Raw genomic sequence first — 15,504 nt, forward strand, 5'->3', positions numbered from 1 at the left:
TTAAAATTGAACTTCGAACTAAAGGGAAGAGTGAGGTTGTTTTAGCTGAAATTGGTTTTAAAATTGTTACAAGTTCTGTAAATAGTAATTATTTTTGTGATTAATTTGTCGTAATCTGGCTAAATTTGGCGTTCATTAAATTACACTAGGAAACAATTTGTAATATAATTTCCGTTGAGTTTGTTTTTTGAGCTGTTATGTAGTTAATTAGGCAAGCTGATTCCAAAGCTGCATTTAGTTTTCTTCTGCTACGTCAAGTTTTTTCTTTACAACTTATGAGAATGTGAGTACTCTCCGCAGAATTGAGCATGGATCGAGGCCCGGATCTATAAATTTTGAGCCGCCCTGCAACAAAATCTGTAGGGCCCCTCTCCAGAGGCCAGCAGTGTATATTTGCAACGATAAATCTCAGTACCGATTTTTTTTTTTTTTTTTTTTCAACTTTTTTGTCAATTTCTTTCGTCGTTGGGCCCTTTTAGACAGTGCCACTCTGCTGCGTCTGCGGATACGCAGATCTGCGCATGCATGGATTATAGGAAGCACTATTACATTCTAAGTGTCTCATTTCCACTTCTACGTTCTTCAAATTTACGTTCAAATTTACGTTCTTCTAAGTGTCTCATTTCCGTATTTCCTAGCCTGTCATTTGAAAAGATATAGGCCGGTGTTTTTGATGGTCCACAGATTCGAGAGCTTATTAAAGATGAAACTTTCATCGGAACAGTGTTAGAAACTCCAAAGAAATGCTTGATTGGCGTTCAAAAACATTATTAAAAGTCTTCGTGGAACTATGCGAACCTTTTATTAAGCAGAAATTGTCCAACAACTTGTGGAGAGCTTCCGAATGCTTGGTTCCCACATGAGCATCAAATTGCATTTTTTACATAGCTTATATCTTGCAAACTTCCTGAAAAATCTTGGTACAGTCAGTGATGAACAGGGTGAGCAATTCTATCAAGATTTGAAGGTCCATGGAGACACGATATCAAGGTAGATTGGATGCGTTTAGGATAGCTGACTGTTGCTGGAGCACCAGTCCACAGATTAAACACTCCAGAAAAAGCTATAAGCGAAATTTTTAAACTTAATCTGTATAAATACACAATTTTACTTGCGATACTATAATAGCCTTTGTATGAATAAAATTATTTTTTGTAAACAGGGCATTTCATAAGTTTTTACTGCATTTTACTTATTTTGTATGACTTTTGAGGGTATTCTGTAGTTTGAAAAGTTGACGTGATAGACAAAAACTGCGATTTTTGTTGAATTCAGAGGCCAAAAGTTAGTTGAAAATAAGTCACAGATTTAAGACAACGAAATTGCTGTTCCCCAGTGTTATCTTTCATCTAAAATTATTGTAGTAATGTAACCTGTAAATAGTGTCGTGTCATGAATATACAGCCCCCGTACATTCGACTGAAGTATACGGTCCCCCTATTTTCCATTGATAAGGTTTGTGAATGAATAAAAAGAAAATTGAAGGAAACTTTAGGAATCTTGTGGAATATTTGAGAGGTCTCTTTCGGGATTAATAAATAGCCACGGCCGACGGCGGGCGTTAGTCTCGACTGAGAGCATGTATTTTGCTCTGTGTGTATTAGCCTTCTTTTTCGCTGTGTTGTTTTGCATATTTGGATGTAAATACGTGTGCCATCATTGAGTATACTGTGTTAATTGATATTTGCCTAATTGCTATGGTGAATTTAGCAGCTGTTAATGATGTTACGGGGCTGAAGTTTAGCACTGAAAACAGGACAAGGGGTCATTGTTTTAAGTTATTTAAATCTCAGGCTAGCATGGATATTAGGAAAAATTATTATTTTAGCAGGGTAGTGGAACCTTGGAACAGCTTACCGGAAGAGGTGGTAATGAGCAAGGGAGTAGACAGTTTTAAGAGGGCCATTGATCTTTACTGGGGATTGTAAATTGACTAGGACCAGTCTAGCTGGGCCCAGAGCCTGTTGCTGGTCGTCACTTTTGTATTTGTATTTGTATCTTTCCTGTACATAGTGTAAATAAATCTCCTGTGTTTTTTCAAGAACTGTGTCGTCATTTCAAGAAAGTTTGAAGCTGTATCACGAACCAGTAACAATATGCTGGGTTTAGTTTTTGACAGCTGGAGTCGAATATTAGATTCATCATCTACACAGTTTCAATATTGAGCTTTAGTGTCTGCACAGGTTTTAAATTCGAATTTGAATAAGTAGGTTGGAGCAAATGGAAGAACACGCTTTGCTTTTGCAGTGAGCAGCTGGGATTTAAAGGCTGACCACGGAGAGATGGAAAATAATCCTGAAGCGGAAACATCATTTGCATAATTTCTGTTAGGTTGTTTATTATAATTTTGTATGATGTGATAGGATCAACGAGAACGCGCCTCTTACCACCCTGCGCTTTCTGGCTGATTCAACCTATTGCAAATAATACAAATGTTGTTTCCGCTTCAAGATCATCCGCCATCTCTCCGTGGTCAAGCAATACCAGACAAAACGGCAAATTGGGAGTGAGTATCCTGAAAGGTGAATTTCACATTGCAGTCAGAAGTTATGTCTGTCAAACTAGCGTTATATCCAGATCGGAAAGCGACATTTTTTTTTTTTACGATAATGATTTTTTTTTAAACGATGTACACCATTCAGTTTATGTATAAAAAAAACTACTAGACCTATCATAACTTTCCCACTCTAAACCAAAAAAAAAAAAAATTATTCATTTTTATTATTTTTTCAAAATGTTGAACTCAGGGGCGGCTCGTCACTATGGACCGGGTGGGCTCGCCCCCCCCCCCCAGAACAATTGTGCACCGGAAAATAAATTATTCATAAATAACGTTTTGTATTTCAGTTAAAAAAACAACAGAAAACGACGAATTGGGGGCGTGAAACAGATTTTAAATCTCTAAAACATTTTTCATATGGCTAATAAAATATTAGAAATTTTCCATCTGTTAGCGTTCGCGCTTGCATGCTTTGACAATGATTTCTTGGGGCTCCGACTGGTTTGCCCCAGCCACACCTCCACTCCTAACCATTCACGACTAATCTACCAACAAACCAAAACCGCAAGACGCACCACCCCAATTAATCCTCCATGGGCAAGAATTCTCTAGCCCATGGAAGGGCAGCAGAAGGTGGGGGAAGGATTTTAAGTACGTCACTTGTACGAAAAAGCCTACGTGAATGAAAAAAAGGTTTCTTTTCCTCCGTCCCTCTTTTGTCTTGAATCCGGAAAGGGATTTACAATTTTATGGATTTATCGCATCTCATGCAAATTTTTATTAATTTATTTTTCTGCTTGGAACCAATACGAGCGGAATTTCTGAATGGACGGTTTATTTTCGAGTAGCACAGATCAGTCGGTTTTAAGTGTGGTGCTAATAAAAGCTCTGAATTTGTCCGAAACTTTTACAAAACAGCTTCAATTCGGAGAGATACATTCAATTTTCTTCTTTGTTCTGATAATTGGCTAAAGTTAAAAAGTACTAATTGTAAAATAGGCTTTATTAATTTATTTTCTATGTTAAAGTATTCTATCGCGGAACAAAACTTGAATTATTTCTGTTAGATCCGGTACATCACTTTCAGTCCTTAAAAGACGTAGCAGCTACATTACCTCAAAAATGACAAAACTATTGAGTTTTGTTTATTTGAAAACTTCAGATTGTTTCAAAAATTATGGAGTTACAACGCACTAGCTTAATTATTTAAAAATATATATATTGGCTGTAGTCACGCTAGGTGTGCGTTTTCTCGATGAACTTCTTTTTGAGCACTCACGAATTGCATATTGTTTTCACTTGACCGTTGGATTACATCCGTCGTTTGATTTTATTTTTCTATGCTTATAAGGTAGGTGTCCATGTGCTTCGGAATCAAATTATTTATAAACGACCCTTCTCGAAATCACACAATTCTTTTTACATGAAAACAGCAAACAGCACACAACATCCAGCCCCTGACATTCATTTGAATTTTGACGTCTTGAACTCAAATTACGGTTGCGATAAAAGCCATAAATAGAAACAAGAAACCCAACGAGCATCAGGGTCCTATCGCAATTCGCGATTGCGAAAAGCATAATTTGAATTCAAGATCTCAAAATTCAAAAATTCAACCTTTTTTTTTTTTTTTTTTTTTTTTTTTTTTTTTTTTTTTTTTTTTTTGTGCATTTCCATGTTATTGAAATAGTTAAGGATTTTTTTGTATTGAAGATACAGCTTCAAAGTAATACGTTTTGCTCTCAGTACAATATACTATTTAACAAAATTGTGCATTGGATAAGCACTTTATAAATTACTAAAATGTTGAGAGTTTTTTATATCCTTGTAAACAAAATTTACTATGGAAGTTTTATGATTTTTTACATAAATAACGACAGAATATTTTTAATAGGATAAGCAAACGAATGCACAGCTTTTAAGAAATGATTATTATGATCATTTAGCAAAAACGATTTCTGAAATATGTGCAAAAACAAAAAAAAAGCCTTATAACTTTTATAAAATTGAAATATTCTTAAGTGTTTTGAATTTTTTAATGACATTAAAAAAATGTATTGATTAATCAGTAAACGCATGCAAATATTTCAAAGAATTACACATTTTATTTAAATGCAAAAAAAAATTAATTGAACTATGAATGGTGATGCGCCCCTAGGTATTGTGATGTGGTTTCACACAATAAAAACTCAAGGTTTTTTGTAATCAAGAAGAATAAATTGTCAATTAAGGAAACTGTTTCTGGATAAAATATTGTTGCCGATTTTGTAACTTGATTTAAGGAAGCATGGCTAACTCGAAATTAATGCTACTGCGCGATCAACTTGATTGTTTTAGGTATAAAGAGTGTAATAGTAGTTTGATTAATGCTGTGTGTTGTTTATTACTAGTTGCATGGGTTGGTTGTCTTTAAATTTAGGTTGTTTACCTTGAAATTAAAAAAAAAATCAAGTGAATTATTTACTAAAACACCAATTTCAACTTTGACGCTTGAAGAGAAGCTCGAAATACAGAAACTGCAAAAGGACCATATTTTGTTGCTCAGCATTACTAACTATAGCTCTCTTCATTTTATCTGTATAAATATTATTGTGAAAGCTTTACAGAGCAAGCCCACCCGCCAAATTAAGGCACGAGCCGCCACTGGTTAATAGATTTCGATGAAAAAATGCTTAAATTAGTGTACTTAAATTAAATCAAAACTTTCCCACCGCGCGCGAAAAATGGATGAAAAATGGATTCTTTTATCTTTTATAAAAAAATTTATTTTTAATATTTAGGGCACAGAAAGGTGTTGAAGGTGCGATTTTCCTACCTCACCAAAAAGAAATTCGAAAAAAAAAAACCCTTTTCGCTTCACCCTATTAAGAAGCCAAGACTAAAACGTGATTCATGCTGCCATCTAGTATCCAGCTGCAGAAAGATTCTAAAACATTATAGCAAAATTCGCTTTTATTCATGAGGGTACAAATTAAATTAAATCTTAACTCATCCAAATTTCAAACAGCATTATCATATAGGAAATTTAAGAAAAATTCTTCTTACGATTACATAAATAATTTAAATAAATGGCAGACAAAAAAAAAATACCTGAATGCGTTGAAATAAAATGTTGTATGCTATATGTACAAGTACAAAAAAAAAATTATCTACCAGTTTATTGGCCCTCTCAGCATCAATGAGATGATATCTGACTTCAGTCCGGTTATTCACTAATCCAGACTGATGAGTTCTAATATGAACGAAACTGCAATCTCTGGATGTGATAACCGGGCTGGTTGACTGGTGTAACGGAGGGTGGCCCAAAGCGGGTAGACCTTCGTACGCCACCCCCCCCCCCCTCCCCCATGATGTGTAAGCGGCGATGCTTACGTATCTTGTGATTACATGAACAACCCACAGTTTTAATCACTCCCAGCGAAGCAGCAGTGAAGCGGTATGGTGTAACCAGGCTTAAAATAAAAAAAAATTATATTTTTCTTTTAAAAAAATGAAGTTTTGTAATTTGTGATTAGTCGAAGACCAGCTTATTTTTTTGATTGTCAATAATATTACGTTATTTTGCCACCATCCATCTACAAACTCCGATAGTCATTTCGTTTGTTTCTTTTTTAAAATTAAGGGAGCAAATTATTGAAATAAAAAATGTGCCTTCGGGCAAAGCAGGTAAAGGATTTAATCATATATTTATGTGTAATTTCTTGATTCGTGTGCTGACTTAGCGTTTCCATTTAACTGGATAAGTATAACTTCAAAAAGTTTTTTTTAGGATGGCAATTTATTTGTCTATTTATTTAATCAGTTATTTCTTTATATTTTATAAACAAATGTGCTGACTTTTAATTGGATAAGTACAAATTTTTTGTATATTTTTTTGATGGTAGGTAAACTATTTTAGTCATTTATAACTTCATATTTGATTGGCAAATGTCCCAAACCACAATTTGTTAAGCTTACCCGATTTGGGCTCAATGGTAGGATAAAGCGGGTTTTTCACATGTTTGTTAAGATCGATAATAAAAAAATATTGGGTTTGAAATAATACAAAAATCACTTTTTATTTTGAAGTTCAAGAACCCTGCTAGGAAATAAAACCGAAATTGTTGCGATTCAAATCCAAAGACTACAATTTTCGAGCGTTCTTCGAAAACCTACCGCGTTGGGCCACCCTCCCCTATTTCATGCAGTTCTGCCTTAACTCTGGTTTAGGGGCGGTAGCTTACTGCTTAACACTTGTGAGTTTTTGTTCCGCAAAGGCAAGTTGTTGTCCACTGCCAGCTTTGTAATTCGGTGTAGACATTTTTCAAAAAAAATATCCTTTTGTTGCTGCTCAATTAATCACAAAACACAATTGGAATTAGTAATCTAGTGACGTGTCAAGTAAGAAAAAAAGTTCCCTGAATATTTTTTATTTATTCTTCAGAACATTGTTTCGAAGCATTTAATTTTTTTATGATATTGTAAAGGTAATAATTCCAAAAAAAGTTGGTTGATGGTAACATATTGTAAAAGGTTGCGATAAACTGCATATTGCATTATGTTAGGTTTAAAGGTGCACATTCTACACGCTTTGAGCTGGATGAAATTAACTGATTAAAACTTTTACTAATGAGATTTTTTCGCTAATAAAACTCTGCAATGGGGTTGTTTCCTTCAGTCAAAAGTCGTACTTTCTGTCACTGAAATTGATAGAATAAGCAAAAAATAATAATAATAATAATAATAAAAACATGGACCCAGAGAATACTTTCATTTTCCCAACAGCTATTTCTTAATTAATTTTTTTAAATGTCCGATTTTTGAAACAAGGCGTGGTCTTGATGACGTCACAAATGATGCACTTAGCCGCATCTTTCTGCCGCGATTCCACGCTATAATAATCAAGAAGCGAATTAAAATTGCGCTCTACGCTTGCTATCAACCATATCGTTGCCAATACTCGTGAGTAAAGATGCGAATTAAATATTTTGCTCTGTGAATGGCAACACAAAATGGCATTTCATCATTTGTGATGTCATCGGACAGAAGCATAAACATTAAAAGCGCGCCGATTTAAGTAATTTTTTTTTAAATATTAAACTTAAACAAATTATTTAAATAAATGGTCAGATCCTACGTTTTTAAACATGCTCTTTCAGAAATAATGCTTTTAAAATTTTGGAAACGACCCCATTATGCTTTTTAAATATTATAAAGTACACAAAGATTGATCAGGAAATGCTTTATTGTTTTCTCCGATTATTTCGTCCAAATTCAGTCCTAATAGCAGTTTCTGTCATAGACACCCATGTCTCCAGACCATCCACTAGGCGTATTGACTACAGCCGTACTTGTGCTTCTGAAATAAATCCAGCACCTATGAAGAAAAAATATAAAAGTAAAACAGCTTTTGGAAAACGAACTAGAAAACCTTTAAATATTTTACTAATTCGTTATCATAGAGGCTAACTGCGTTTTAATTTTTTATTATGTATATATATACATATATATATATATATATATATATATATATATATATATATATATATATATATATATATATATATATATATATATATATATATATATTTATATATATATACACACAAAGAAGTACCGTTTATGCGTTTCTCTATTATACGTTTTATCATTTATACGATTTTTTCATGCAGTCCCTTGAAAAACGTATAAACGGTGCTTCACTGTGTATGTATGTATGTATGTGTGTGCATGTGTGTGTGAGTGTGCGTTTGTGTGTGTGTGTGTGTGTGTGTGTGTGTGTGTGTGTGTGTGTGTACACAAACGCACAGGAGTTTGAAAGGTCGAATGAAGACCAGCTGCTATGTAAGGCATAGTTTTTTAAAATAAACGTCTGCAATCACGTATGGAAATGTCATTGATAGCCAATAACCCTGGCATACTGGTGTACAGTCAAAATAAATATGAGGAAAAAAACAAGAAGTAATTCTATACATTTCGGTGTGACATCTTAGAACGAGGAGCTAACAAAAAAAAAAAACTTTTGGGGTCACAATCTTGTTATTTGTCCTCAATTTGTTCGGAATTCACTATTTTTGTTCATGATAGAGACAAATTTAATATTTTTGTAGACCATTCAATCAATCTTCAGCATTCTATATTTTATTCCTGTGAAGTTGGTTTTCGTTGTAACGGAAACAATTTGCCACAATTAGGCTAAGGCAGTCGTGACCAACTTTTTCTTATCCAAGGGCCGCACCTCATATAAAGATGAACCTTACGGGCTAACTACAAAGCGGCACGACCTTGAGGGTCACGGATTTGTACAAAATTCTAGATATAGGTCGATTTCCACTAGGTTTGAACCTTGGTAAAGCTGTTTGACTGCATAGGTCCTAGTTCGGCTCTAAGGGGGGTCCAGAGTTGATAATTTGGAACCTGAAATGCAATGGAACTTCCTTTAAAATTACCATTTTTATCCATTTTTCTGCTACTGTATTGCAATGAGAGCCGTTTGCATGCTTACCTTTGAATTAATTATGTTGAATACTAATTTTTAATAAGCGGTTCTCAAATTTGAATTGGCTACTACTTTTAATTTCAATAACTTGAGTGCCAAAATAACAGAGTTGCAGGATATTTATCGTCTGCTATTAAAAGCATTTATCGTTTGCTAATAAAAACTTTTACTTTAACTGGATATTTATCGTCTGCTATCAAAGATATCCCATAGTGATAAGCAAAAAATGGGAGAGGAAAAAAGCTCTGATTTATTGCGCATGGCACAAAACACACACACACACACACAAGGTCGTTTCGACTTTTCAAATAGCTTAGATAATGCCCATAAATAAATATACATGTTCTCCCTTATACTCAATTTACTAACAAGAGATGCTAAAGGTGTTGGGATAACGAACATAATGTCGAATTCTGAAATTCCAATGGAAACGCCATTGCATTTCTGGGGCCAAACTAGCAACTTTGGACCCTCGTTGCAGTCAAACTAGGGCCTATGCAGTCAAACCGCTTTACCTGGCCTCATATCTAGTGAGAATGGACCTTATAGCTAGAATTTTGTCTAAATCCGTGACCCTCAAGGTCGTGTCGTTTAGTCGTAAGCTAAAACGCATAAAAGTTAAATTCATCTACATTTTTTCTAGATAACATGGAAAAACAAGAAAAAGGAGGGGGCTTGTTCCCCCCATTGCTTATTTTGTTATTGTTATCATTGCTTATTTTATTACTACGAAATTTCCGTCTGTTTTCCAGACGCTAATTTCTGATTGTTTGGCCCCAAATTTGCAACAATTGTATGATGGGTGAAAATTGCTTCTCCACTTGAACGAAGCAATTGCCTGTTTGGAGTATTTTGATAGTTGACATTTTAACCCTAACTCCAGTGGATGAACCTTAAACTCCAGCACGGAGAGACCATTGTTGACCACTTTTTCGTTTCTTCGTTCCCCTGAAATGACGCAGTCTTACCAGTAAAACAGTTAAGTTACCGGATCCAGTTCAGCCTTGTCGAAATAAAGCATTTCCCTGCATATCAAGCATTGCCAAAATATATTATCAAATTATCATGCTATGGCTCGAATTTGATTGTTGATAACGTCAGAGCGTTACTCGATCAGTGAATTCGCTATTTATCAGAGGATACCAAATGAAGATGACCGGTTGCTTTGTAAGGCTCCGGAGCATAGTTTTTCAATTCATAACACTGAACATAAACTGGGCAAAGGAGGGGGAGGGGGCTCGATACTTGTTCTTTTGTTTTCGGTAAAACCCTAGAAAAATTAATGATTTTTCTGATTGTAAAGCAGAATTAAAGTATAAAGGAAAATCGGTAAAACATTAGAACATCAATCTCAACGGATAGAAAACAGTAAGTTATTGTAAATTGTTTCAATGATTTATGTAAGTAAATAGTTTTTCTAAATGATTGTTTTCTTTTTCTTTCCATTGAAATTAGGGGACATAAACTGTCAAAATTGGGATTTTAAGTGCGAAAATGCTTGAAAAGGTTGAAGCTAATAACAGCATTTTTAGGGATTTTCCTTACTGAGTTTAATGAGAGGTACGTTTTTTTTAAGGGAACAACAAATCATAGTTTTCCCTGAGAACTTAACTTACCTGTACTATCTCTTTGTTGCATTAATTTCACATGACCCTAATAGATTAATATTTTGTTCAGATGGGGTTTTTTTTCGAAAAGTTGAATAATTATAATTACAGTACACTCCAGGTTACCCACGGGTGGTTAATGTGCAGTCTGGATTGTTCCCGGCCCTTCTCTCTTTCAAAAAAAAAGTCCCCCCCCCCAGCAATGCTTAGCTGACACACATCTGCATACACAAGGGCAAAAGAAATTTTATACATTCATGTTTTATTCTCTCCCTCCTTTCCTATAACATCAAACCTTTCAAGTCACCGAAATCTGACTTTTTAATCGACAGCACTTATTACTGCTTTAGATTTACTCTTACTTATTTCTAGATCTACACCACTTACGAGCAGGGTTGCCAGACGTCCCGGATTTCAAGGGACAGTCCCGTATTTTGAAAAATTCTCCCGCGTCCCGGGGAACTTCCGTACGGGACGGCTAAAGTCCCGTATTCTACCTGATAACAATATTTTACAGAACGAGACTTTATTTTAAGGGGGAAAAAATAAAACAACACATGTGAAATAATGAGATATAAGAAAATCATGTAGCAGCAAACGCAAAAATTATTTTCCTTCCGATTTGGTTTGTATGTTTTTGTTTTGGTGGCAGACCATGAGGAACCGAATGGTTGCTTCCAGGGGAGGGTAAGGAAATAATTTTTGGAGGGAGCCCGGAAAATGCAGAGTCCCCCCCCCCCCCTACAACGTTTCAAAACAAAGTTTTCATGACTTTATTTCTAAATATTTTTTAGGATACCTTGAGTCCAAGTAATCTCTTTAAGTACATAAACATTATGCACTAATTTAACTTTGAATGTGGACATAAAATATGTTTAATTTATAATTTAACTATAAAATATTAAGTAATTAAAAATATCATAGCTTCATATCGTATAAGTTTTATTTAACAATTCGGAAACTATTTCTTTTGCGAATTTCAAAGCAGTTGCTGATTTATTCTTAAAGCTATGATACAGTTGAAGTAACGTTTTGATACTACATGACACTTCCATTACTAATATGGTTCTGCCAAGAAACTACCATATGGTTTCCTTTCATTTTGTATTTTTCATAAGCTGAAAAAGAAATTTATTATTTCACAAATTGTTTCCTGGATCGAAGTGACTCTTCTAGGTAGTTTATACATTTTTTTTTTTTTTTTGAAATGTTAATAATTATTGATTAAATCAATGAAGAATTAATGGACGAATCGCGATATTACATTCCCTTAAGTTCGAAACCAATGAGTTAAATGCGTTCTGCTGCTCTGGCCACTGAGTCCAATATTACTTCTTTAGCAAACAGAAATGTTTTTATTCATATAAACTTTGTGTTCTTTTTAAAAAACTAAAAAAAAAAAATCTTTATGTTATAGAGAAGTCAATTAAAAGTAATGAAATAGTGAAATTAATTGATCCCTTTGGGAGGGGCATGCCCCCCCCCTCCCTAAAATCCGCTACTGGTTGCTTCTTCTTTGCTCATCGACTAATGTTGGAAATAAATCTCTGCGCATGCGTCGTCAATCGCAATGAAAACGATTTTTATACTTTAAAAGGCACATTTTGTGAAATTTAATGCTTTGTTGCGAATGAATTTTTCAGATTTATCATGAATAGACGTCTCAAAAAATCCCCCCCCCCCTTTTTACTCATAGAAAGCCTGTCCCGTATTTACTGTTCCTGATTCTGGCAACCCTGCTTACGAGAGTAAATGAGTAACCGAACCAGCCACGTTCGAAAAAATTCCCTCTGCTTTAAAGATGCAATTTGTTTTGTTTCAGTAGATCTATTTGATCGCGTCTGTGTGCAATCCGTTTGCAATAACGAGTGTCCTTTTTTCTTAGCTTTTACAAATATTTTTACTTGTTTTCATTTTAGCTACAGTTTAAATGGATGCGAGTGTTATTGGTTGTTTGGAAGAAGAGGAAAGAAAAAGACAATTGGCAAGCGGACATACGAAGTGTCTCGTTCTTTGAGGGCAGAGAAACTTTTGCGGTCTGCTCCAAGTCCAGGGTTCAGCCGAGACCCACGTGATAACAGGCCAGACAACTCCTTTCCCCCCCGCTTCGTTACGCCACCAGTCGTCGATCTTTGAACTTGGCGCGAAACTTTGAAAGCAGTGTGTTTTACCAGTAAACATAGTGCTCTGGCTGAAATAGATGAAATGGGAAATATGTAACTTCGGATGCATATTTTTGAATACAATACTGTTGGATTTATCTCATCCTTTCCACGTACTGGAATGTAGAAGCAATTAATATATATATATATATATATATATATATATAATATAAGTTTGTAAGTGTGCTGAGTGAAAGTGAGTTAGCGATTTCCGCTTCTGAACAACCTGCATGCGAAGAAAAAAGTTGGACTCCTTATGGAATAAATTTTAAAGTTCGGAGGTAAGTAATTTTCTCAGATAAACAAATTGCTTTTGAGTTCATGCAGTTAAGGTTACTTAACTTTTCCTCTATTACACAAACAACTGTCAGTTTCCTTTCTGATATCTTTGTCTGTAATTTGTAATTTCAGCGTACTGCTTTAATATTTGAAATGGTTGACTTGCAACTTTTTATTTCTTTATTTTTTCAACCTTGTACACGCATTTATTCGAAATGGATTTTCCAAGCTGACAATATACATATGTCAAAATTTTCTGCAAATATACTTGTTGCTATCAGAAGCAACGTAACTTGCTGTTGATATTCAGTTAATATGTATGTAAACAAGTTTATTGAAACATGCTTTTAACTTGAACTAATCTTATATTTTCGGTTTCGATTAAATTGTTTCATACGCTAGCATGTGTTATTTTGATCAAAAAACATTCCTTGATGGGCTTCCGTAGTTCTGAGGTAGAAGATTAGCTTTAAACGCCGGAGGTCGTGGGTTCGATACTCAAACAGTTCCCCCCAACTACGCCCCTGCAATGTTATTCAAACAAGCTGGTTCTGTGCGTAAATTAAAAAAAATATATATGTTTTTTTCACTGTTGTCTTTAAGTTATATGATATTTATGCACAAATTGTGGTAGAGTTAAAGGTATTCATAATTTCTGGGCTTACGAAAGATTACTTTTGAGCAGTGGATACGCAACGTGTTTTTGCCAAATACTCTATGCTTTTTTGTTTATGCTGAAAAAGGGCAAAATGTCTTGAACTACATATTTTTTGAACTCCTTGGGTTTTCTGTTAATAAGCTTTCAGGAACTCTGAAACTGTAACATAAATTGAATTAAGGGGCTGTCCATAAAGTATGTTGCGAAATTTTGAACAAATGTCCCCCCCCCTCCTTGTTACATGTAACGCTGTTCAACATGAGCATATTGTTATAAATAACGCGTGATGTCACACTTCTTGTTATCCCCTCCCTTCCCCCTGTCACAAAACTGTCACACTGAATTCCTAAAAGAGCATACTCAGCAAAATGTTGATCTAAATTTAACATATATGAGGTTTTATGTATTGAAGAAAGTTGCTAAAATGGTCATTCTATGAAAAGTTTTTTGAAAAAGGTAAAAGGTTACTTTGTCATCAATTAATGCTTTTTAAAATAATTTTTCAAAGCCTAAAATGATGAACTATTGAAGCCCCCCCCCCACAAGAATCATTAGCAGCAGAAAAAGCTGAAAATGGAAAAGTAGCCAAATTCCAAATTCAAAAAAAAATATAAAAAAAAGGCTGCTTAGATATTGAATACATTTTTTTGATGTACAACATACAGTATTCATGATGTTGCATAATTCCTTCTTTAATTGACGTTTTTCAAGTTGAATTCCTGTGTAATTTTTCGAGAGTGCCCACCAAAGGGGGGGGGGGAGGGGTCGGAATCATAGTCTCACAGTAATAGTAGCTTTTCAACGGCTATAGTTAAATAACTGTGCCCTTGAAATTTTAAGGGAGATGGGGGAGATGTTTTTGGGGTATTTTTCTTGAAGTTTTCATAATTGAAGGGGGTAGGGCAGTGTTTACTTTGGGGGGTGGCACCCAAGCATTCATGTCTTTTTAAAAGCATAAATTTGCTCAGCTAAGTTAACATTAATAATCTGGTATTATGTACTTTAATTTGATGTTATGTCTTTGAAACATATTGCAGTCATGTTTCCCATTTACTTAAGTAAAAATGTTTATTTATTTTTTAAAATTTCATTTAATTCTTATTCAAATACAATGATTAAATTATTTTTTGTTTTGATGTAATTGTAAAATGAAAGTTCATTTATTTATTTGAATACTTCTTAAGAGTTAATGTTTCAATACAATATACAAGTAGTTAAAATGCGATTAGTTTAAAAAAAAATTCAAATGAAAAATAAAACTGTGTTTATTTATCACTTCGTTTTAACATGATTGTAAAATAAAATCGTGTTTAGTTATTTGAATACTTTGTAAGACTTATAAATGTTTTTATGTAAAATACTATGAATTAAGCTCAGTGTATTTTTTAGTGTATGATTATCGGTTCCTTTTTATGTTTTCAAATGAAAAAGTAGAACTTTTAACGCTATTAAAATAATAGAAGACAATAATAAATAAACCAAATAGTTTAATTAAACCAAAATACTAATCGAAGTGCTCATTTCCCAATATCATTGTGGATCGACGAACGATGACGTCATTTGCTAGTTGGATGGCCTTCCTATCTCGAAGGCCTCGGTTCAGCAGGCCTCAACCGAACACATTCTGAACTGCTTGGGTCTTACCAAAGAAGATAGAAGACTTATATCCTCCCCCGTTCTTGTTATCGATTTTATTTTTAAGCGTCATTGATTTGCTGTATCTTGTCTGACTTTGTCAGACAATCAGAGGATAAGAAACAACAACAACAATTGATTGTTTTAAGGTATGACACATACTAGGTTTTTTTTTTTTTTTTTTT

General features: G+C 34.2%; 1 protein-coding gene across 2 annotated transcripts in view; it reads right to left on the reverse strand.

The window, feature by feature from the left end:
* Positions 1-7,681: 7,681 nt before the first annotated feature.
* Positions 7,682-15,504, reverse strand: part of LOC129221977 (uncharacterized) — a 266,809-nt gene continuing 258,986 nt past the window's right edge. For both annotated transcript variants that reach the window (XM_054856385.1, XM_054856386.1), the window contains exon 9: positions 7,682-7,856. In XM_054856385.1, coding sequence (XP_054712360.1) covers positions 7,760-7,856 — 97 coding nt within the window. In that variant the 3' untranslated portion in view covers positions 7,682-7,759. The remainder of the gene's footprint in view (positions 7,857-15,504) is intronic.

Source organism: Uloborus diversus, chromosome 5, assembly GCF_026930045.1.
Source record: "Uloborus diversus isolate 005 chromosome 5, Udiv.v.3.1, whole genome shotgun sequence".
Classification (NCBI taxonomy): domain Eukaryota; kingdom Metazoa; phylum Arthropoda; class Arachnida; order Araneae; family Uloboridae; genus Uloborus; species Uloborus diversus.